We start from the raw sequence: 25,675 nt of genomic DNA on the forward strand, positions 1-25,675 counted from the left end.
TATGACTTGAAATTTTTCCCTCTCTCTAAGCTTCTGAGATCTTTTGCTTATATTAAATGTTACACATGAGTTCAGCTGAGTGTAAACTTAATGCATTAAGTGTCCAGTTATGTGTAATTAACGTTCACAAGCATGCCTCTAACAAGGCTGTTGTGTCTGAGAAGTGGTTTCCAAAGTGTAGGCCCTTGACCATCTGAAAGAAGGAAGCATTGAAGGGAAGACAGAATAAATAGAATGGAAGAGAACATTTCACAGTGCCATCCTACAGTAATTATACACATTGTTTCACAAAACATGTGTTTCACTTGTATATGTGTGGTGTCTTAAAAGTTCCCCAAACTTTCCAAAACCTTCCAAAATTTAGCATGTATTCTACTTAGTGTCTGAAACAGAGGCTGCAGTTTTCATGTTAAAAATCATGTTAAGATGTAACATGTGTTTGAGGGGAACATTCCTACTTAGCTTTAGTTTAATGTTTCCAATTAAAATTGTCTTTGTTGCTTCATGACAAATTTTATGCAAAGTGGTATGCATGGGGCTGATTCTGCAGTACAGGATGACATGTTGTAAAGCTGCTTGTTTCAAGCTCCTGTTTGTTGTCAGATGGAATGCTGGGTGTAGGCTGGTATGGTTCATACTCGGGATCTAGCCTGAAAGACATGTTTTTACCCTCAACAAACATCATCTTTGTTTGGATATCTGTAGTCCGTGTAACCACAGAAAGGTCTTTTCTTCTCCCCTAGAAACGTTTTCTTTCTTGTACTTGTTTCACAAAGTGTTTAAAGCAGAGCTGCCTTCCACTTTTCGGTTTCAGTTTGTTGCAAGAATGTGTGAGGCACCACCTAACACTCCTGGTGTGCTTGAGAACTGTAAAATAATAATGAGATCTTGGAGTAGATAAGTCTACTCTATGAGGACTGAAACTGCCGGTCATTCCCAAGGCCAGACCAGTTGTCTAACAAAGGGTAAAGTACTTCTTACATTGGAATAGTTGATTTATACATAATAATTATCTGTCAGACTGTACGGGAGGAAAAATGTCTGTTGTCAATTTTGTTTTAGTGGATTGAATTTGAAATTTAATAACTTTGACTGACTTGTTCATTACAATTTGGGATTAATTGAGTGATACTAAGTTACAATGCCTGCTTTTAAAAAATGCCATTCAGGAGGATGCTTGCTTCTTAAAAGTTCTTGTGTTTAAAGGGAATTAGACGTCTTCTTAAAATGTTGTAGTTGTCAGTTTTTTAAATGTGTCATAAGACGCAGTAGCTGTCATTATCTTCCATAAATTTGTACCCAGGTATGCTTTCCTGTATACTTGAGTATTTAATCCAATGTCTTTTGATTTTTACTACTTCAAATATGCCTCTTTTACTTTGGAACATTGTTACGTTAGATGGGAAGTCCATAAAAATAATTTGATTTGATTTGGCTTCAGTAATGTAATAGAGATTTGTTAAATTTAATAATGGCATGTGATTTAAGTACTGAGTAACACAACTGTCTTTGTTAAATAAGTTCCTGGAACAAGATAGCTGCTGATATCCCTTTGTAATCAATGTTTTAGGGCACTCTTTGTTTTTGCAATGGAATTTCTAAATAAGCACTCAAAATGAAACCAAAGGGAGGATTCTGGTATAATTCTTAATAAACTTCTCAACTACAGATCAGACATTATGAAACAATATAACTACAGTGAAGTCTGCGTAGGGATATTACTTCTTACTCTAAAGATTATTGCCTCACAACGTGGATTACTAAATTATGTCTCTACTACTCCCTCTTGGAAAGAATTGGCATTTAGATGTAGTCTCTTCAAAGAATCAGGTTTGGCTGTATTTTATAAAATCAGTTTGACTTCAGATTCATGCTTTTTTTTTTTTTAGAACACATTTGTCAACATTATAGAATTTTCTCTCCACAGGGAAATGCAATGATAAGAAATTTCTAAAGGAATTTAAACATTTAGAGCTTACTTTCTTTGATTTAGAGCCATGTCAACTACTCTAATCATATGAAAGTACGTGATTTTTCTCTCATAAAATTAAGATAGAATTTCATTCAGTTCCAGTATGGCCTCTGTTACATGCTTAGGTTTTCTTTTCCCGAAATCTCTAGACTAGAGATCATCTGTGGAAAGCTTGCTGTCTTTCAGTTCACCACAATGATGCTTTCTCGGGATACTTTGCATCTTGTCAGCTCCATACTGTTTCCAGTTCTTGTCTTTATACTTTTAAACCTGTCATTGTTAAGTAGGAAATAGGGTTCAGACTCTAGAACTGGTAGCAGGAATGAAGGTGGTATTGACTATATTCAAAGAACACACTCATCCACTGACTTTGGCCTGATCCCCATAGAACTTCACGCTTAGTTGTTCTTATAATGGAAGTGGAATTTAATAAGTAGTCAACTTTCCCAGTTTGAGTTTAATTTCTATTAATTTGCTATCCCTACGCCTTTGTGGAAGCAGGGGTGTAATGTTGTCAAGCTGGGCAATAGAAGAGGGAAAAGGTATTGACAGGGGTCTGTAAGTCTGGACTAGGATTATGAATATATAATTGAGTTGATTATCCCAGACTTCTGACTACATTAGTTCACTGTGAAAATCTAAACTCGTCTGAATTTTTGTTATTTTATTGAACCATTCTATTACTTATTCACGTTTCCCCCAAAGGATAGCGTATTGATACTTTGTAGTCTGAGAAAAGCAGTGAATAAGCATTTCCCCCCCGCAATAAATGATTAAAAACTTACACATTTCCCCCTTTTCCAATTTTTATTGTTATATCGATGATCTCATTGGCCTAACTCCCTAGACTTGGAATTGTTGGGGCGTACCTGTTTTTAAGATTCTACAGAAATGTTATCAAATTGCTTTCCACAAAGATTTTTATACACTGATAAATCTCCCCTCAGAGTAAGCTGCCACTGATTTCCCCATGCTCTTGTCAACATTGAGTAACATCAGTGCAGTGTTTGGTCAGTCAGAGATAAGTACAAAGATATTTTAAAGCTTGTATTTCTTTAGTTTTTAATAAGTTTGATTTCTTTTCCCCATGCCTTGGCTTTTATATTTAGATTTTATTTTTACCAGAGCTATATTTGGTTTAAAGATTCAGCAGTCTGTATGGCTTATTTTGAAAAATAGCTGACTGCCATACTCCTCCCTCCTCACAGTCCGCCGCACAGAAGTAACCACCTTCCACTCCCTGGACTGCTTCGTTTTCTGTTTTCTTCCATGGTGCTAGATGGCATGCCTGTGTTGCCCTTCCTGCTTGCGCAGTCAAGCCGGGTCTGCCGATCTCCTGATCTGGAGGGCCAACATGGGGTTCTCTTCCCTGCACCCAACCTCTTTCACACATCCCTTCAGTCTTGCACATCCCTTCAATCTCAGGGACTTGACCCCTTTCGTCCGCGTTCTGTGTTCAACCCCATCCTTTCCCTCCTTAGGAGCCACCATTTGCTGGGCCTTTGAGGGAGGGGATTTAAAGAATCCCTCTGTTGTCATTTTAGTGAGTTTCAAGAAGGATGGATATAAAATGTACGTTCCATCGGCCATCTCTCCCTGGAAGTCCTTTCTTGTGTCTTTAGTAATCATTTTTAGAAAGTAACCCTTACAAATACTGGCTATGAAGTCAGTTGTAGCTGGATGTGAATCCCAGTTTTGCTCTTTATTAGTTCTGTGACCTTTGACAAGTTCGCCAAAATCGCTAGGCTTCATGTTTTTCTGTCTGAGTGATAGAATTCATGTGATACCCATCTTAGAGTGTCGTCGTGAGAAATAAATGCGATAAGACATGTAAAGTGCTTTTCACGGTATCTGAAGCCTGGAGACCTCTTACTGTCTGCCAGAGCGTTCCCGAGAACACAGACATGCTTGTGGCTGCTATCGTTAACTCTTGGGAATTTCTTGCTCGTGGCCTTTGCCCAAATTTCCAGTGAAATGCTTGTCTTTTTTCTCCTTGATAAGAGGTGCCTTTGATATAGCCTGTTATTATTGGTCTTTTGTTTTTCCTTATGGTACTTGGGATGTAATCATATGCATACTATTTCATGTTATGATCTCCACTGCTGTTGTCAGGTTTGTGTTTCTCACAAAGATACAGGGTGGTAGTAAGACAGAAGGTATGTCTGTGCGGAAAGATTGGAGATTATCATAGTACTTGGGACAGCTGATGAGGGGGACCTCAGAGGCCAAATGAAGAAGTAATTATTTTCATCATGTAGGAGAAATAATTTTTTTTAAACTCCTGAAGTATATAGTATGCTGGTTTGTTCTGTGGACAAATTACCTCAGTTTGTAAAAGCCTTCTTGAATGTTCTCATCATATACCCAAATGGATTTCATCTGAAAACTTAGAGCTTTCCGTTTGTTTCTACTTTAATACTTATTTCTTTGAAATTAGATCCAACATTGATTCTTAAGGGATAAAATTTATCATCTCCCCTAAGTTAAAGCTATGTTAACAAATTTGCTTTTTTAAAATATCTGTACTATTGAAATGGCAGATGCGTCGATATTTCATAGTTGTAGTTACAGATACTTAACTCAGCCTTTTAAGTTTATTTGATTTTGCTAGTTTGTCATTTTAGGCAATACCAATTTATTGTTTTATTTCTCTTTTGTCTTAGTTTTTATAATAATTAACTTTTGGTTCTTTAAATAACGGATCATCTAAATTTGATCTTCACAGATTCGGACCAGGATGTAGCACTCAAACTTGCCCAGGAGCGAGCTGAAATAGTTGCTAAATATGACAGAGTAAGTATTCATATTTACTCTTTGAGTAAGCATTTATTAGGAAAAGACATATAAATAGAAATGGATTTCGTGTTTGGAGAGCTTAAATTCAGAAGCAGTTTGTTTACTTCATGTGGCAGTTGAAGTCATCTTTCTTTCTCTCACTTCATCTCCAGATTTTCTCTCCCACTTTCCCTGTGCTGTGGCCACTCCGGTCTCTGCGGTTCTTCCAACACACCAGGCTTGCTCCTGCCTCTGGGCCTTTGCACTGGCTGTTTCTTCTGCCTAGAACACTTTATCCTGGATATTCTCATGGCTCATTGCCTCACCTTTTTCAGATCTTTACCCAGATGCTGCTATCTTAGTGAGATCTTCTCTGACCACACTGTTTAATAACTCGTCAGCTCTCTGGATCTCTGTTCTCTTCTTTATTTCTCACTATAGCACTTACTATATCAGCATACTTCATATTACACTTATTTTGTTTGTTGTCTGCTCTCACTCCTAGAATGTACACTCTGAGGGTAAGGATTTCTTTTGTTTGACTTACTCTTATATCCTAAATATCTGGAATAGTTCCTAGCACATGCTAGGTATTCAGTAAATTTTTGGCCATAGCACCATATAGAATTAAATACCCATTTTATTTATAATTTATATATGCTCTTAAAATTTTAACACACATCTGAAAATTTGAACTTATACATTATATATACTCTCCATTAGCATTTTATCTCTAAGTTAGTTATGGAATCTGGTTTTTGGTGCCCTAGAATATCACAGTTGTTGACAATTTACATGTCTTCTTATTATTACTTTACCCCTTGAGGTCTATAATGGGTTGGAGGCAGTGATTTATAAATGTCATGTTTTATATTTATCTCAGTTGCATGTAATTACATATCTGTTATTTTTGATTATTTGGGAGAGTAACAGGAACATGAAATTACAGAAAGCCATCTGGACTGCCCTTCTCCTGGAGAGGCATACAGACAGGCACTGCTCTACTTAATAGTTACGTTCCTAGAGTTTGTTTTTGAATTGGTTGTTTGGAGCATCAGACACAATTTCCCATTATTGTGAATAGGTTTTAGTGGAGTCTGTGAAAAACCCAATTAATTTATTTAACTGCTTAACTAATTTAAAACCAATAGGACTATCATTCATTCATGTTTGATGTTTTTTCCCCCATGCAGTTAAATCACAATGGCTAGCCATTGTGCAGTCATTGATAAAATATGTGCACATGGAGGGGTCCACAAGACAGTTGGGTATTGAGTCTGAAATTTGATGGACCAGTGTAGACATTTGATGTTCCTTCTCTAATCCATGCTAATTAATGGCTTCAAAAGTAGAACCAGAAGAGCAATGGGCTGAGGGCAGAACTGTGGACACACTGACGGTTAAGGGTGACCCATGAAGACCCATGAAAAGAAGAGTTAGATGGTATGAGGAGAGCCAAGAGAGGCTGGTGTGATGAAGTTTGAGGAATGGGGGCGAGCAACATGGACACATGCACTGAATGGAATCTACTAGATAGGAACTGAGCAGCATCCACTGGATTGAACAATGGCAGATAATTTTTGATGTTGGCAAGAGTAATGTCAAGGCTGATGTAGCTGTGAAGTAAAGAAGTAGAGAGACAAGGTGGATAGCTTACTCTTCTGGGAAGTTTGGATGAGAAGTAAGAAATAGTTTTTTTCTACTACACACGTTTTAGTCAGAGTGGCTTTCTTACCCTTCATTGCTCTGTCTTTCCCAGTTGACTTCTCACATAAACCCAAGTCCGATCAGGGCTTAGCTGCATGTCAGCGGTTGCTGGCACACAGGATCTTCTGAAGCTTGTCACTGGGGAATAGTGATTTAATTGCCAAAAGTAGTTTTTGTTTTTTTTTTTTAAGTTAATTTAGGCTGATAGTGCCTTATTTCTATTTCTTATTATTAATTCATAAAAAAGGTCCTGTTTTGTGGACTTTTTCTTTTAAGTATTGTTCAGTTTTATAAATTCCCAATAATACCCTTCTTTGTCCCCAATTACAGGGACGAGAAGGTGCAGAGATTGAACCTTGGGAGGACGCCGATTACCTTGTTTACAAAGTCACGGATAGATTTGGCTTTTTACAGTAAGTTGCATCGATTGAAAGCTAACTTTTTTATTATAATGTTTCTATGGTGACCTGTTATATTGATTTTCTTCATTTTTAATCGCACGGCTGTGAATAAGGTTCCAGGAGTAGTCCTGCATGTGCTTTTGTTATTACATTCCTGGCATTGTTAACCTCTATGATTAACATTGAATTATATTGTTAAGAATGCAGTCTTTAATACTTGTTGTGTTTTAGTAAGGACATAAAGTGTAATAAGTGAGTGTATTAATAATTTAGCAGAATTAAATGGAAATGAATGATAATTTGCATTTCAAAAATAATTGCAAGACATTTCATTTTATGTAAATGCATTTTAAAAATAATTAGCAGTTAGAACTTCAGTGTTACGCAGCCTAAAAATTAGCTATGAAAGGAAATGCTGTTGATCTTTCCCATAGTTATAAATGTTTTTGTGTTATTGCTTCTCATAATTAATTCCATTTATCCTGAGTATGTTATATAAAGGGTTGAGAGAGGTCTGGACTACTGTAAAGGGGCTAATGTGATTTTGACTCTTGAGAACATCCCGCTAATGATGTGAATTCTGCCTGTGTTCTGGTTCCAGTGGTGTTTGGGCAGATCCCTACAGTCTAGATCTTGACTTCAATTCTATAGTTTGCTTGCTTCCATCCAATGTAGTGAGTAATTTCTCATTCAAATTTATTCTTTTCCAGTCTCATTAATTATAAATAGGAAAAAGCTAGAGTTTTTTTTTTAATGTTAGGATATATGATTACATTTTGAAGGAAAAAATACAATTTTTTGGATAGTTCATAGCAGTAACTTGTAGTACTCAGACTTTGTTTTCTCCTGTTGAGTTTTCTTGCATTTGGAAAGTATTTTTCGGTATCTTGTTTTTCTTTGGATAGAGCAAGTGAACAAAGTGAAGAGAAACAGTTCTGGGAGTTAGAGAATGTGTGCCCTTCTAGTGCCTTCGCTTGTTGCAGTTAACACTTTCACGCCTCGTTTGTAAAATGGAATCACCACTGCTCTGCATACTTTAGAACATGGTGGGATCTTTGAAGAAATAAAATGATAGAATGCCATATAAGTAACGCCATATAAAGGTCTGGACAAATATAAGGTATTATTATTATACTTATTGACATAACCAGAGTGTTCCCTTGAGTAGTTAAAATTAGAAGACTTTGAACATAACAGATGAGCAGAGCAGTATTTAACTATGATGAAACACTATTCTTAAATTAAACCCCCACTTCCACTTTTTTTTTTTTTAAATAAATCAAGCTTGACCACAAATGTGGCAGGAAATGGTTACATATTTGTGTGGGTTAGTGTGCAGATGTGAGGTATGGGATGGAGTTTTAAAGGACAGTTTGAGCTTTTAGCCCTGTCAGGATCAGTGGGTCCCAAACTTGTCTGCACACTAGAGTCATCTGAGAAATTTTTCTTAAATTTCTGGGCTCTGTCCCAGATTTTGAGTCAGAGGGTGCACTATAACTTACCTGATTTTGACCTTCTCAAGTGACTGTATATTGGGAGCGAACCACCAAAAGAGATGTTTATACCATAAAATGGTCTAATATAATACAAACTACATGTGAAAAACCTGTGTATTCCAAAAGGATCTAGTAATTACCTAAAAATCTCTTTTGCTCATTGCTTGAAACATGTTTGGTCAGTCCATTATTTATCTTAATAATATTAGGTAGTATTTATTGAGCACTTACTGTGTCAGGCACCGTTCTAAGCCCTTTACACAGGTAGCTCATTTATTTCTCTCAAAAACTCTATGGGATAGGTACTCTTTTTATCTTTTTTTCAGATGAAACTGAAGCAGAAAGAGGTCAGCCACCTGGCCCAAGTTGTGTTGACCGTGTTAGATGTGGGATGCAGACCTTGGCAGTCTTACAGCAGGGCCTGTGTTTTGAACTTCTGCAGTATACTGCCTGTTACTGCTGTCCTGTATTTTAAATAAGAGAAACACAGAAGTGCTTTGACACGCCTAGAAAGAAATTTGAAGGCAGTCACTTGTATGAAGGTAAAGTCAGATAGCTAAGCTCACCACTTCTTTGAAAATGAAACCAGTTGGTACCAGTTCTCATACGATCACACTAATTTTTAAATTTATACCATGGTGCAGTCCTGCAGCATCCAGCACAAATGAAAATAATGAAGCAGAGAAATGGATTTTAATATAATGTTAGGCTTTGTTAAATTTCACCAAACTAATTGATTTTTGTTACAATGCCTAATATAAGTAAAACACTTTCCTCGAGAGGTTGCTGCTGGTGCCTTCCATTGCTTGCCACTGTAGCCTAAAGTTTTTTTGCATTGTTGAATAAGTAAATAAACTTGGCCTAGCCATTTAGATACTGCTTTCTATCACACCTTGATCAAAGAGCATTTCTTTCTGCTCTTTCAGTTGTGTGCAATTTTTCATTGGTTCTGCAGTGAAATTGGGTTTTAAGTGTCACTGTCAATAGAATACAGTGGCCAAAAGTAACTTTGTGATCTTCTCCGAAGTCTACTGACTTCATATCTGATTATAGTTTTAGTAACTTAAATTGCTTGTTATGATACGTGACAGTACTAACAACTGCAGTGTAGGCCTAACTTGGCTTTTTAGGAGATTTCACAATAAATATAAAAATTGTTGCCAAACCAGCTTGGCTTGATGCTGCAACAGGAAGGTCTTTGTTTAGGATTCAGAAATGGGGAGTTATCCCTGGTCTGGATGCCTGTGACAGAGTTACATCTGGAGAATGGAGAAACCAAGCACATATAAGAGTTAGAGAAATTTCGAAATTTGAACTTTCAGCATTGTTATAAAAAATAGTCACTGCTAGTCTGTTCAGCTTGGAATGCTTGGAATTTGGATAATGATAGAGCTTTTAGGTCAGAAGTTATTAATAGAATTAAAAGGAAATTGTATCAAAAATAAAGATAAAATTAATATCAAGCTTCAGATTTTCAACTAATCAAAACATGTATATTTACAAAAATTAGCAGATTGTTTGTAATTTACTATGACTACATAAATATTTGAAAGCCAAAATAAAGGTGTTTTTGTTTTTGAAGAACCTCTGTTTTGATGACAAGAGCTTGCAAAACTCTTTCTACTTGTCCAATCCTTGTGATTAGAGTAAATCTTAACTTAGACATACTTAACTGCAGAAACAAAATTTAGTCAACATATTCAGTTTACTGATTTTAACAAATTAAGTTTTAGTTTCCCACTGAAAGTTTGTCTTACAGAAATATGCCACCTGAGGTATTGAAAAATAACAGGCACATGTACTCTAGTTAATAATTCTTTTAAGTTTAAAGCAGATGCAAACAGATTGAGTTAAGGCCCCTCTCTTTCCAGGGATGACCATGTTGTTGTTTTTACTTCATGTGTTTCCATGAGGCATGGCTGCTTGCTCTCCGCTTGGCATTTTCTTTTAGCAACTTCTCTGGACCTCTTTCCTTCAGAGGACAAACCTTTGTTTTTTAAAGTGGGGTTAGGCAAACATTTTCTTTAAAGAATGGGATGCGAAATATTTTTGGCTTTGTGGACCTTGTGATCTTTGTGATTCAAACTTAATGACTCAGCTCTACTGGTGTCGCATGTCGACAACCACAGACCATCCATGAACGAGCGTGGCAGTGTTCATCGAAACTTTATTTCCAAATGCAGGCTGTGGGCCAGATTTGACCCATGGGGCTGTAGTTTGCTGACCTAAAGTAATACTCTGCACTCATCCAGACTTCGGTCTTTCCTTCGTCTGCTTGGAGAGTACTTACGTGGCAAGGGGAAGGTGCACATATGCGTGCCGGCAAGCGTTCACCCTCTCTTTTTCATATGTTCACTCAGCGGCGGTTAGTGCCTCCTGCAGCCTGCCGGCCGCTGTGTTTGAGGTCGGTGCCGCGCTTTACATGCATATTTTAGACATCGTGTGTAGCTTTTGGGAAGGCAGCAGTCCTCTGCTTTCCCCTTAAGGCTGTGAAGATTAATGCACGCCATCACAGAAGTTTGAGGAGGGAAAATTCTGTGGCATTCAGTGTTGTGCACACAGCAGATTTTGTATAAAAGGTTTTAGATATGGAGCAATAATGCAAGAAAATCCATATGGGAAAACTTGGACCACCTTGTTGCTCTTTCATCCGTCAAAGCAGTCTCAAGACTGTTTTCACAATTCAGCATCTATTGATTGTGGAGGGAATGGACCTCCTAAGGAATAAGGCCACATAAGCTACACCCACAGCTAACATCATACCCAGTGGTAAGAAGCGGAAGCTTTTCCTCCAAGATCAGGAACAGGACAAAGATGCCCACTCTTCCCACTTTTATTCACATAGTGCTGGAAGTTCTAGCCAGAACAGTTAGGCAAGAAAAAGAAATAAAAATCCAGATTGAAACAGAAGGAGTAAAACTGTCTCTATTTGCAAATGAAATGATTTTATATATAGAAAACCGTAAAGACTCTACCAGAAAATTGTTAGAACTGATAAATGAATTCAGTAAGGTTGTGGCATACAAAATCAATATATAAAAATGAGTTGCATTTGTATACATCATAAAAACTATCAAAAAGAAATGAAGAAAATAATTCTGTTTATAACTGCATCAAAGAGAATAAAATAGCTAGGAATCAATTTAACCAAGGAGAAAAAGACATACTATGAAAACTCTAAGACATTGATGAAAGAAATGTAAGATGATACAAATAAATGGAAAGAAGTTCCATACTCATGGATTGGAAGAATCGTTTTCTTAAAATGTCCATACTACCCAATGCTATATACAGATTCAGTATAATACCTGCAAAATGCCAATGACCTGTTTCACAGAAATACAGTGTGTACAGTCTTAAAATTGTATGGAACCACACAAGACCAAAATAGCTAAAGCAGTCTTGAGAAAAAAGAACAAAGCTGGAGGCATCATGCTTCATGATTTCAAACTCCGTTACAGATCTTGAGTAGTCAAAGCATTATGGTATTGGTGTAAAAATAGAGACATAGATTGATGGAACATTATTGAGAGTCCAGAAATAAACCTATGCATTTATGGTCAGTTAATTTTCAACAAAGCAGCCAAGAATATACAATGGGGATCACAAAGATCACTCTTCATTAAGTGGTGGTAGGAAAACTGGGCAGCTATATGCAGAAGAGCGAGTGGATTAAAGGCTTAAACGTAAGACCAAAAACCATAAAACTCCTAGAAGAAAACATAGGCTGTAAGCACCTTGACTTTGGTCTTGGCTCTGATTTTTTGGATCTGATACCAAGAACAGAGACAACAAAAGCAAAAATAAACAAGTGGAACTACATCAAACCAAAAAGCTTCTGTACAGCATATAAAAAGGGCAGCCTACCAAATGAGAGAAAGTATTTTCAAATTAGGTATCTGAAAAGAGATTAATATCCGAAATATATAAAGAATTCATGCAAATAAGCAAAAAAAAATCCGATTAAATAATGGGTAAAGAACCTGAATAGACATTTTCCCAAAGAAGACATACAAATGACTGCCAGACACATGAAGATACGCTTACCATCCCCTATTATCGGGAAACCCAAATGAAAATCACAGTGAGATACCACCTCATACCTGTTAGAATAGCTATAATCAAAAAGATAAGAAATAACAGCTTTTGGCAAGGATGTGGAGAAAAGGGAGCCCCCGTGCACTGCCTGTAGGAGTGAAAATGGTGCAGTTACTATGAAACAAGACAGTTTGGAAGTTTCTTAAAAAATTAAAACTAGAACTACTTAGGGAAGCCTGGGTGGCTCAGTCAGTTAAGCATCTGCCTTTGGCTCAGGTCATGATCCCAGGGTCCTGGGATTGAGTCTGGCATTGGGCTCTCTGCTCAGTGGGGAGCCTGCTTTCCCTCTGCCTGCTGATCCCCCTTCTTGTGCTCTCTCACAAATAAATAAAATCTTCACCCCCTCCTTCAAAATAGAACTACTTATGATCCAGCTATTCTACTTCTGGGTATTTATCCAAAGGGAAATTACTATCTCAAAAAGATTTTTGTACCCCGCCCCCTGCTGTTAATTGCTTCATTGTTTATAGTAGCCAAAACATGGAAATAACCTAAGTTGTCTGTTGATGGATAAATGGATAAGGAAAATGTGTGTACACACACACACACACAGACACTCACACGCACAGAGGCATATTATTCAGCCTCTGAAATTTTACCGTTTTGACAACATGGATGGACCTTGAGGACATTATGCTAAGAGAAATAAATCAGAGAAAGACAAATACTGTATGTTATCACTTACATGTGGAATCTAAAGCAACCAAACAAAAAAAATGAACTCATTGATACAGAGAACGGGTTGCTGGTTGCCAGAGATGGGATGGGGAGTGGTGGTGGTGCTGGGAGGTAGGCAAAATGGGATAAAGTGGTCAAAAGGTACAAGTTTCTAGTAATAAGGTAAATAAGTCCTGGAAATGGAGTGTACAGTGTGGCAGCTATAGTTAATAATACTGTGTTGTATATTCCACAGTTGCTAAGGGAGTAGATCTTAAAAGTTTTTATCTCAAGGGAAAACCCAAAACGTGTAGCTGTGTGTGGAAATAGATGCTAACTAAACTTAAAATAATAATCATTTTGTGATATATATATACATACATATATAAAAATCATTGTGTTGTACATCTAAAACTCATACAATGTTATATGTCAATTATATCTCAATCAAAAATTTAAAAAATAAATTTAAAAAATGGCATATGAAAAAAGGTTTGGTTAGTAGGAGTTCAGTAACTGTCTGGGGATATGATGATGTTCCTGCGCAGGCAAGCAGGTCCTGGGGTGGGGGTTATGACAGGCAAAAGGAAATCACGTAATATATCAAGATGGAGAGAAATCCAACACCCAGTCTGTCTACTTCTGGATGTCGCCTCTGGCTGACTTCAGTTGTGCGTTTGGTCCTGCATCTCTCTCCCAGGGCTTTCAGGAGTATGGCTTGATGTTAAGGTGGGGCGGGATGCTGAGAGCAGTGCTGTCTCATGTTGAATTTCGCAGGTGAAATTCACGTCTGTAGACCGTGAGCACCACAGGCCATGTGGCCTGAGCAGATAGATGATCAGCCCCACTCCACAGACGAGTGCAGAAGTTGGTTGTGATTCAGTGCTGGGAACAGGCACAGTGAGGTCTTTTAGTCTCGTCGGGTCAGTAGGAGGACACCAAAGAGCTGTACCCAGCGCCTTCAAAGAGCTAGTCGTGCAGTCAGCCGCCAGGGTCAGCGCTTCATTTGCAGTTGGGAAAGTTCAAACAAACAGTTACCAGGAGCTGCTCAAATCAGCTGCACAAGAAGCTGCTCTTGCCCAGGGCAGCCTGCTCACGCCAGAAATACCGGTCTCAGTGTGCGCAAAGGGTATCAGATGTTCCTAGTTGTTCATGATGTCCCTGCTGACCCTGTTCACCTAAGAAACAAATTCCAGCTGTGCCGATAAGCCCTTTTTCTGCCAGTAAGTGAAGAAGGGATAGATGTACTTTTAAATTAGAAGTTACATCCTGTACCATTCATACATCGTTGGCTCTAGTAATCAGGAGTACAGATTGATGAGCAGGGAAATGTAGACTATGAGTATAATGAAAATTAAAAAAAAAAAAGAAACCCAGGTGTCACCTTCAGTAAGGTGAGAGTGGACATTTTACATAAAAAAAAAAATTTTATATTAAATCCTCAAAATTTATTTTCTTTTTGAGAATTGGTTTCTTAGCCTTTTCTCCATATACCGCTCCACAAACCGAAGAATCTTGTTCATCTTTGTTTGAACCCACAGGGCTAGAGCGATAGGATTGCGCATCTCTGTATTAGGCTAAATGACTGTAAGTAAGTGAAATGTTAGCTTCTTATCTCTGAAGTGAAGGGTTTGGACTATCTCTCAAAGATCTCCTTTGGCTGTTGGACTTTCTGTCGGTTCCATTGCTGTAGGTTGGTTTGTGGTTCACCTGAGGACTCTTCAGAGTAGCAGAAGAGTGCCTTCGAACATACTGGATTCTTGAATACTAATGTGCGTGGTATTATGTGGTTTAAGAGAAACTACGAGGAGAGTCTGTATCATTGCCCAACCATCAATATTACTGAGGTCACAGTTCAACGCTCAGAACTTTGTTACAGATAGTGCATTGTTTTTCTGTTAATATAAGAGGCTCAAGATGTTTCAGGTTAGAGCTGATATCACAGTATTACTGTATCAGGAAATGAATTTGATCTTTTGTTGCATATTTAAAAATCTCATCCCCATTGGAGTTTTGACAAATGTAGCTTTCCTGATGTATAGAATTAGATTTTCCTTTTTCATTCATTAATCTGTTGGAGGCTGTTTTATTTTCTTACACCGTTCAAAAATATTTATTTATTTATTTATTTAAGATTTTTAATTTATTTGAGACACAGAGAGAGCAGGAGTGGGGAAGAGAGGGAGAAGCAGACTCTCCCCCTTGAGCAGAGAGCCCAATGTGGGGACGCTGGGATCATGACCCGAGCCGGAGGCAGACACTTAACTGACTGAGCCACGCAGGTGCCCCGATCCTTTTATCATTTTGTGAAAAGCAATCAGTTGTTATAGGCCATAGTTTGAGCCACGGAGTGGAGGTGATGTTGTCAAGTAGAGGTTGGCAAACTATGACCACATCACAGTCAGCTCACCACCTGTTTTTGAAAATGTTTGGCGAGAATAAAACCACACTTAGTATACTATTACCTGTCTGTGCAATACAACGTAAGTTACAGTTGAATAGTTAATGACAAAGACTATACGGTGTGCAAAGCCCATTGTATTTACTGTTTAAATATTTACCTTCCCAGAAGAAGGTTGCTGACTCCTGGTCTGTAGGAGTGTTGTCCAGTAGGACTTTTCCTGCCGTGGTGGGAATATTCTTTCTATATACACAGTGTTCAAAACGATAGCCTCTATCTGCATAACTGTCTTGCACTTGAACTGTGGCTGGGGTGAGACTGAAAAACTGAATTGTTATTTTTATTTAATTTGAACTTAACATTTAAGATTAAATAGCCACATGTGGCTGGAGAAGACTATCTTGGACAGTGTATATCTAGAGATTGGGGGATAGGGGACCTTGTGGGTTCAGGGTCACTAATTGTTTTATATTGAATTTGGTAGCATGGAAGCTTATGTAGTGTGATCCATTCTTGTGATGACGGTCATGTATATCATCTATATCTATACGTATATAATATTTAAAAAGTTCGCTATGATTTTAACTGTTTCACATCTACTGTTCTTCCTTTGCAGTGAGGAGGAGCTCCCGAATCACAACGCAGCTGTGGAACGCGTGAGTCCAGCTCTGCATGTTTTTATCATCACTGGTGAATTATGTTATCAGAGGATTAAAATCTCCACCTTTGTGACTTTGAGTGCCATGTTATGTAAATGGTGTGGCCATTTAAATTTGACCCAGAGTGTATCACTAAGAAAGTAATTAACAGTGAATCAATTTTAGGAGATTTTTTGGAATTTCTGATAGATACTTGAAAGAAAGAAAGGTAGCAGTTCTCAGAGACTTGTTTGCTAGACAGTCTCAGTCTAGGAGTGCTTCGAATGTAGAGCCTTCGAAGAGCGCAGGTGCTTGGGGACCCTCCTCCGTCTGTTAGGTCAGACTCTCTGGGCAGGAGCCCAGGTAGGTCATTTGCGGAAAGCTTTGCAAGTGATTCTCATGTGCTCTGTAGCTAGTAAAGCAGGATTCTAGACCTGCAACTTTTTGTAATAGAGCTATTCCATGAGCTTGTAACCAAATTTCCTATAAACAACAGAAGTTTGCTTTAGTCAGATAAGTCCATTAGCTTAAGGACTTTAAAAAATCTTATGTATAGTAAACTTGTCACTTTTTTTTTTTTTTTAAGATTTTGTTTATTTATTTTGACAGGCAGAGAGGCATGCAGAGAGAGAGAGGTGGAAGCAGGCTCCCTGCTGAGCAGAGAGCCCGATGTGGGGCTTGATCCCAGGACCCTGGGACCATGACCTGAGCCGAAGGCAGAGGCTTTAACTCACTGAGCCACCCAGGCGCCCCACTTTTTTTTTTTAAACTCAGTGTTCCCCCTGTGTTCATTATACTTGGCCAAGGAGCTTGTCCCATAGCTGTGTGTGCATGAGAACTAGGGATTATTTTAAGGTTGGTCAGAATCTCCTTCCCTTTCTCTCTCTCTCTCTCTCTCTCTTTCTTTCTTTTTTTTTTTTTCTGTACTAAAAAATGAATTACAGAGTGAAAGGCAGGCTACTGATTGGGATTATCTTTGGTTTGCTTATATTTGATTGGGGAAACAGGCTGAGTTTCAGATAATGGAGGTAAAGAATTAGAATGAGAATTCGAAAAACACTTTAGAAAAATCTTTCTGAAGTCAAAAATTTCTGAAAATAAGAAAATGAAGCGTACCTTTAAGATGCAGACAGAATTGTCCTTTGAAATATATAAAGATCCTTAACAGGTACTTCCTGTGGATGAATTCTCTTGTGTCTGCCTCGTCTTCTCCCCGTATCACAACCTTGATGTTCTGGCAGATGAGTTTCTTACAGTAGGTACATCGAGTAGCAGCTGCGCATCAAGCAGTGGACTAGGTGCCGCCTAGAATACTGGGGCCAAAGAAGAGGTAGTTTCTGCCGTGGAGCCACTCACTGTCATCCGATGACTAGAGGAAGGTCAAGTGAGACACTGGGCGGGAGATTCTTGGTGGCCAGTATCAGTCCCGTTTGAAATGGGAATCTGAGGATCTCTCCCCACTCTGTGACCGTTTTCTCTCTTGTCCATGTCCTGACTTCACTTATCCTTGAACCTCACTGATACGACCACTGTTATGTTATCCCTCACCAAGCTCATGTCTTCATTCCCTCTTTCTCCAGCTGAACTTCTGCTGTAGGTCTGTGTAATCACTCCCACGAACCTTTACTCCTTCGTCTCTATTGCTTCCCCCGGACTAAAGTCCAGCCCTGATTCCGGCCAACTTGCATTAGGAAAGCATGCTATTCCTAGTCAGGTTTTGCTCCATTTCAGCTACTGGACCATTCTCTTTCCTCCTCAAACTTCCAGTACTTCCTTTGTCCTCTCAGCTCGTCTTCTACTTGTGTCTTATAAGAAAATAGAGGCAATCAGAGAGCTTCCACAGAGTTCCACAGCCACACCTACCTGCCTGTCTTCCTCTGCGTAGAGGCTCTTGTCACTGGGAGTGATTAGACTTGTTCGATGATGTCACTTGCGCTGTTCTTCTCCCCTCTCCCGAGGTCTTTCTCTTTCTGCTTGATGTTCCCGGCAGAGTAAAATTTCTTACTTCTCCTGTAAACGACACCCCAGTACCAGTCTTCTTTTGTCCCATTTCCTCCTCAGAACTACCCAGATTCTATGTTGGTCTTACAGCAAAACTCCTTGAAAGAGGTGTCTGTACCCTTTCTATTCCATTTCATTCCTGCTTTTCCTTCTTGCATCCATTCCTATCAGATTTTTAACTCCCACCCTTTCCCCAACCCCCCTCCTGGCCTGTATTAGGGTCTCAAATTACCAACATACTGTGTCATCAAGTAGGCAGTTTTCAGTCTTCCTCTTGACCTGCCAGCAGCGTTTGATGTGGTTGGCTACGGTCTCATTCTTACACATTCTTTCTTCCCAGCCCTCAGACCCTCAGGCTCTCCACTTGTTCTCAGTTTCCTCTGCTTTTTCCTTCTCATCTCCTAGATCTCTGTACTTTGAGGTACCCCAGGGCCCAGGCCTTGGAACTTCTCTTTTCTGTCTGTATTTTTTACTTTTGGTCTCATCCCGTCTTTTGGTTTTAAATGCCGACCATATCTGTGGCTCCCTGAATCCCGTACTTGTATATCCTTGCATATACATTTAAATGTCTACACTTAAATGTCTGACTTAATCTGTGCACTTAGATGTCTAACAAATGTCCAAACAGGAGTCTGGTATTTTCTTTAAATCCATTCTGTTAACACACTTCCCTGTGTTAATAAATGGGAGCTCCACTTTTTTGCTTGTTCAATCTAAAACTTCTAAGTTACCTTTGACTTTCTCTCTTTCATAGTCTGCATTTCATCAACGCTGTGAGCTCTTCCTTCAAGATGTATTCAGAATGTGATGACTTACCATCACCACTTCTGCCACCCTTTTCACTGTAACCTCTCTTCTGGAGTTTTCTGTCTTCCTGCTTCTGCTGTTGTCCCCCTTTCTCCACCATGATCTTCCTGTTCACCAACAGAGAGAGTATGAGCCTGTTAAAATACGTAAGATCATGACACTCTGATTGGAACATTGTGTTGCCTCTCAGTCATATCCACAGTAAAACAGGAAGGCCTTAGAGTGTCCTTCAAAGTTCTTTATGACGTGGTCTTTGTTAAGGCTCTCATTTCCTCCTCACTGCCTTCTCTTCCTTATTCACTGGCCTCCGTAGTGGTTCCAGAGCATGCCTGCCATATTGTTTCTTTGGCTGCTTCCTCTTCTGGGGCGCTTCCCTGCCTCACTGCCCAGTAGCTATGAGATACATTCCATTTCCTTTGCTATTTTCTCACATGTCACCTTCAGAATAAGACTCTCCTCCATGACCATCATATCTAAAATTGGGAACTCCCTCCCCCCACACATGCTAATTATCCCTCTCTTTCCCCTGTTTTTCTTTTTAGCACTTAACACTATTTCACATTTTAAATATGTTACTTACGTCTTTAATTTGTCTGTTTGCTCACTAAGATGTCATCTCTTTGTGGGGGTTATCTACTCTGTTCACTGCTCTACCCCCAGAACACAGAGCCCTGCATATAGTATATATGCTCAGTAAGTGATGGCCGAATGCATAATTCAGTGAACATATTGGCTGCTTTTTAACACTAAATATGGTGACCTAAACAATTTTGAATATTACAATGGCATTTATTTGAGAAATTAGGGAGAGTAGAATTAGAAGGTATCTTTTAACAAAATAATATTCATGTTTGGCAAAATGAAATCTGGCAACTCAGTGTAGACTTCTCCCTTCAGTGCCTCTGCTTCTCTTTTTCTTTTGCATAGTTTTCTGGTGCAGAAAGTTCAGAAGTCTGGGAACTGGTGATACAGATGATTCAAGAAGGGTGACAGTGAGGGAAAGAAGAATAGAAGACAAAAACTAGCGGAGGATGCATGCCTGAGGGAGGTTGTCTTTGCATTTTTGTTTTTTAAGAGACTTGCCTGTAGAATAAAGGACCCACCAGGCGCAATTATGCTTATAATTAATTGGCAGTTTGCTTTAAAGAGTGTAATAGGAGGTCACTGAAAAACCTGTGCATGCCCTAATAATTTAACATTAAGATGTAATTTTATAGGCATTTGCCAGTCTTTTACTGAGGAAGATGCAGGATGCTGAGGCTGCTCATTGAGATTCCATTTATGCCTTTTGTATAAGTTTTGCCTAAAACTCTGCTCCTGTTACATGACCTGCCTTGTATACTTTTGGTCTCTTTACAGTGGAATGAGAACTTTAGACATATGCAAAGCAGTCTAAGACTGTAAACTTTTGAGTTTATCAGAATTTCCCCCAGTTTTTCTGGGTTAAGTTTAGTTCATTGTTTTTCAGTGACTGCCTAGCCCTAATAGCCAAGCCTACAGTTTCCAGGAGGCTAATAAAAAATTCTGCATGTATTACTTCATTGAATAACATCAGTGGAAATAGTACCTTGCTGAATCCTACACGTGTTTATTAATCTTTACAAAGCATAGCCTTGAAGTATGCGCTTACTGCCACTTGGGAAGATTTGTACACTAACGCCTGGTCAAGTCATCATAGTTTTAGTTCCAGCTTCATCATGCATTATTTTGCCTAAGGCTGTTCTCCGTTTAAAATAGGGGTGGTAGTGGGTAGCCCCTCATAAGAGGATTCGTGTTGATGTTTGCACAGTGCTTTGGAGTCCTCCAAACAGGCATTTAAACAAATAAACAATTACACTTATTATATTTACTCAGCAGAGAACAATATTAATAATGGATTATATTGTTTCTTTGAGCTTATTGATGTTTTTAATAAAGAGGAAAGGGTATGTAAGGCTATGAATTTTCATGAATTCAGCTATTCCTCTATGTAATGCAGTATTTTGCATAGCTTATGGAATATTGGAGCCTATTCATATCTTTAAAAACTGTATCTTAATTTTATGTGGTGTGAAATCTTACTCAAAATACAGGACCAGTAGACATTTCCGTGTCGTTATTCTGTTAAAACGGGACTCTCCTTCCAGTACTTCTTGTCCTCTCCTGACCTCTGCTGGTGAGGTCTAGTTGTATGTGACTCCAGTCCGCTGTCCTCAGTCACTCATCCTAACACTCAAACAGAGAGACAGGAAAGGATCTGAAGACTTGAACTTTGGTAACGTTCCAAGATTTCTTATTCTAGAAGAGAAGGCCATTTAATATCCATCCATTTGTGGTGCGTATGTGTACATGTGTATGTGTATAGCCGTTACTCTCAGGGTTATTGATGTTGTCAGTGGTAGGAAAGCCTGTGGCTACGCAGGGGATATGTTAGTACCATGTGGATTCAGCAGTTTCTACGCACTTACTGTTCAGTTGGTCCTGCCTAGGGTGGAAAAAAACTGGAGATTGAGAAGCAGCAAAGGAGACATTGGTCACAGTCAGTTTTAATCCTTTATACCTTTCTTGCCTGAGCAGGAGGGGCCAGTCCAATTCAGAGGGGAATCACTTAGGACAATCGGGTATCAGATTGCAAACTTCAAGTGGAAGTTTTGTCCTTTTCTGAAAACAGCTAATGGGAGGACGAGTGCACAACAATATACCGTTTCCATAGTCAGTGGAGGTGACAGAGAGGTAGCGAAGGGAATATAGGATAGACACAAAGACCTCGGCATTATTTTCCTCTTGATATATGTTGTTTCTACATTCTTGAGAGAATAGAATTTTCCTATACTAATGTGTCTTCTATCTGCTTTTAACAGTTGTAATGATGAACTCACCTAGTACCCAGATCTTAGTTTTTAAAAACCATTCCCCATTAAAAAGAATGACTGTTTCTTTTCTTTCTTCTTCTTCTTTTGTTAAATAAAACTTTTATTTATTTGAGCATGAGAGAGCGTACCAGCAGGGCGAGGGGCGAAGGGAGAGGGAGAAGTAGACTCCTTGCTGAGCAAGGAGCCCAATGTGGGGCCCTGTCCCAGGACCTCAGGATCATGACCTGAGCTGAAGGCAGACACTTAACTCACTGAACCACCCAGGCACACTGAACCACTATTTCTTAAAGAAGTGGCTGATCTAGGTTTCGCGTAGAAAAAGTAAAAAGTAAAGTGAACCTGATTATTTTGTGCCACATAGGGCATGTCTAAAGGATCCACTTGAATTAAAGGAGGAAATCTCCAACCAGGAAAGAGGAAGTCCTGCCAAATTTGGGACAATTTGAGCTTCTAAAAGAATAATGATGATAGTGAGTTTTAACACACTGAATGAAATAGTTCTTTTATACCATAGTGCTATTTGAAAGGGAGGAGGAGCTAGAAGGGAAAAACTTTGAAATGGAAAAGTATCAGTTAATAATATAGAAGGAATCATCGAAAAAAAAAAAAAGCCCACATCATTTTAGCACCATCAGAATCAGAATCTATTTAGGCAGAGATTATCAGTGGATGATAAGACCACGGACTTGTTAAGGACCAGGATGTTCACAGTCCCTCAAAGTGTCTACACAGATTACAGTTGACCGTTGACCATACAGCAGAGTGACCCCTCATGAAGTTGGAAGTCCACATACAACTTTAGACTCCCCCAGATCTGATCATGGGTAACATGAACAGTCAATTAACTTAATCAATGTATTTAATATATTAATATATATTAATGTATTTTATATGCTCTATGTGTTAAATACTGTATTCTTATAATAAAGTAAGCTAGAGACAAGAAAATGTTTTAAGAAAATCTTAAGGAAGAAAAAAGTACATTTACAGTCCCATGCTGTTGTCAGCATATAAGCGGACCCATGCAGTTCAGACCCGTGTTGTTCAAGGGGGAACTGTAGAAGTCTATGGTGTGCTGTTTTTCTGACCTTCTGTGGGTTTAAAGTATTTCAAAGTAAAAGTTAGGAGAAGTGAGATGTCTGTAGTTGAAGTCAACAGAGTTATCTACTATCAATTTTGTACGGACTTCTAACATTAGTAGTTCTGCCTTTTGGCAGTACTTTGAAAGGTGTTGCCAATATGAAGGACTGATACCATTTTTACCGTTCTGCTACATAAGAGAGACTATTATAGTTCATTTCTGGTTATTTCTCTGTCACGGTGGTTGATAAATTATCTTTATATTTATTTGACTTTTAAAGTAAAAGTGCCACTTTTAGGTGATGAAATTAAAATAGGAGTATATGATATGATTCTTGTTCTCAAGGAGTTTATACTTGAATAGTAATAATAATAACGATAAGATTTGGGCATTTAGGGCAACTAAAGCACAGCTGTTAGCTGTTAGAACAATAATCATAATAATTCTTATTTTGTAGACAAGACAACTAGGATATAGAGAGATTAAGTAACTTGCCCCAAATGAAACAGATAGGAAGGGGCAGAATTAAGATTTGAATCCAGGCCAGCTGGGACCTTAGTCCATGTCATGAAATGCTGAGGAACAATTAATTCTGGTTGGAGGGTGGAGGCATTTGAGAAAGGTTCCAGACTTTTGACATCTGACTGGGTCTTGAGAGGATACATTTTACCTAAATGATGGTGGGGAAGAGCATCACTGGCAGACAAATAGCCAACTTTGGTTAAAGAGGCATGACATGAGATCATGTGCTGGGAGTGACAGGTATTTCAGAGTGGCCAGGTCATACAAGTAGCAAGAAGTAAAACTGGAAGGCGAATGGGACCATATTGTGAAGGGCCGTCCATGTAGAAGTTTGAACTTCATTTGTAGATAGTGAGTAGCCATTGAAGGGTTTTTAACCGTGACACATTCTAAAAGTTTTGGTAGACGGGATTGAAGACTATCAGGGCTATGAGTAAGGAGTTAGTGCCTTCATCTAGGAGTTAGGATGCTGAACTAGGGTAGGGGGCGTGTTGAAAGCAAGAGATGGGGATGGGACCAGCAGAGTGTGGTTTGGGGAGTGGGATGGAAGGGAAGGGATGATGAAAACCAAGAAAAACTAGAACGTTTGATGGCCTTAGTAGGTAGTGATGCTGTTACTTCATGTTTGGGAAGAGCACGGTGACAGCAACATGGTCAGGGAAGTAGTTTTGGATATGTTGAGATGGAGTATCTGCTGAGCTTGTACATCAAGATTCTCACTTGCTCTCTTATATTCTAGTTTGTCTTGATGTTACTGAGTCCACGACAAGATGGGGTTCCTTAGCCTGTTTAGAATTTCTAGAGCATTCAAGTTCCCATTTGTTACTTGTGATTTTAGTTACTTCTTACTTCAGAATAAGTTCTGGAACAGTTAGTTTTAGCATGTTTGGTGATAAAGTATATTTTATCCTCGAGTTAGAGATTCATGAGTGGGGTAGGGGGACAGACTTGAATTCAAGTCAGGTGTGGTTGAATTGATGGCATTATGGAATTAACATTTAAACCTGATGGAACTGCTGATACATAATTTTTAAGTCCTGCAGCTCAGAGCTTTTCCAAGATGTGTCTTTTTTTTTTTTTTCCTTCCCTGTAGGGGAAAGAAAAGCATACTTTATTAATGGTTTTTAAAATTGTGTGTGTTTGTGTGTGTGTGTTTTGCCCTTGCATGTTAGTGTGTAGCATTTAACATTATGTATGTGGTAAGAGTTGGAATACAGAATATGTCTTTAAAAAAAAAGAATAACTATTTCTTAAAGTGATTCATTGATAACTCATAGTCACAAAAATGAAAGACAGCAGGAGACCCACGAGGTCTCAGCAGGGCTGTTCCTGGCAAGTGTGTGTTATTATACTCTTGGGTTTGCTTGAATTATTTGGTGTTTTCCTGTTGGAGGAGAAAGGGATTGTGCTTTGAAGAAGTCAGGGGAGGAAGTACAGAAGAGCAAAAAAAATACTTAACTTAGATCAATCTTAATTTTTCACAGCTTGGCCTTCTCTAAAGTCACATTTAGCAGAAACATTAATTAGATTTCAGTGCCTCACCGAGCTTTACAATTAAACATATTTCTGGAACCATCTGCAACATTTTATCACTAATAATATAATGAAGAATATGCTTAGTCTTTTGAAATGTGGGAATTATAGCAATATGTTTTGAGTGATCATCTTTTATTATGAAAAACCCATCACAATTTTTAGAAAGAGTTAAGTAATTAAAGAGTTTAAAAAATGTGCCTAGAAGTAAAATTCTCTAAAAATATTTTCATTTTTGGAAAATGAGGATCTTTTCCTAAAATCAGGATTTTCTTTGGGATTTTATGCTTCTTCTAAATCTAAAAACACTGTTGGTGGGCAAATGTCATCTGCCTGTGTGGGGCTGTGTTGAAGACCGTTGATAAGGAGCCATTGCTTTCATTGGAAACCTCAGTCACATGACCTGCGTAGAGGCCAGGTGGGAACAGGAGACCTTGCTATGGTGGCTCAGAGGGCAGGTCCTGAAGCCAGACTGCCTGGCTGTGAACCGCTCTTCGCACTTGAATTTACTACATAGGGGACTCTGAAAGCCAATAAGCCCCCTTGTGCCTCTGTTTCCTTATTTGTAAAATAGAGATGATTGTACGTACTTCATAGGGTTGTAACGAGCACACCGTTTTGAGCATAAAGTAGATCTTCAGAACTGTTTTCTGTGCTGTCTAGTCTTTCATTTCCTTTGTTTTTGATTCATAGACCTATTTAGACTTACAGAGTCCTCCAGAAAAGAAAATGTG

The 25,675-nt window shown here is 38.6% G+C and overlaps 1 protein-coding gene across 4 annotated transcripts in view; it reads left to right on the forward strand.

Annotated features, from left to right (window-relative positions):
• The window catches only part of USP6NL (USP6 N-terminal like), a 157,843-nt gene that overhangs the window by 84,310 nt on the left and 47,858 nt on the right, over window positions 1-25,675 (forward strand). For 3 of the 4 annotated variants that reach the window (XM_032881607.1, XM_032881608.1, XM_032881604.1), the window contains 3 exons: window positions 4,698-4,765; window positions 6,785-6,867; window positions 16,124-16,163. In XM_032881607.1, the coding sequence (XP_032737498.1) occupies window positions 4,698-4,765; window positions 6,785-6,867; window positions 16,124-16,163 (191 nt within the window). Of the gene's footprint in view, window positions 1-795; window positions 966-4,697; window positions 4,766-6,784; window positions 6,868-16,123; window positions 16,164-25,675 lie in introns of those variants that run through there. The other variant, XM_032881606.1, reaches the window with a different exon arrangement.

Source organism: Lontra canadensis, unplaced genomic scaffold (genome assembly GCF_010015895.1).
Source record: "Lontra canadensis isolate GAN:19392208 unplaced genomic scaffold, GSC_riverotter_1.0 scaffold76, whole genome shotgun sequence".
Lineage (NCBI taxonomy): Eukaryota > Metazoa > Chordata > Mammalia > Carnivora > Mustelidae > Lontra > Lontra canadensis.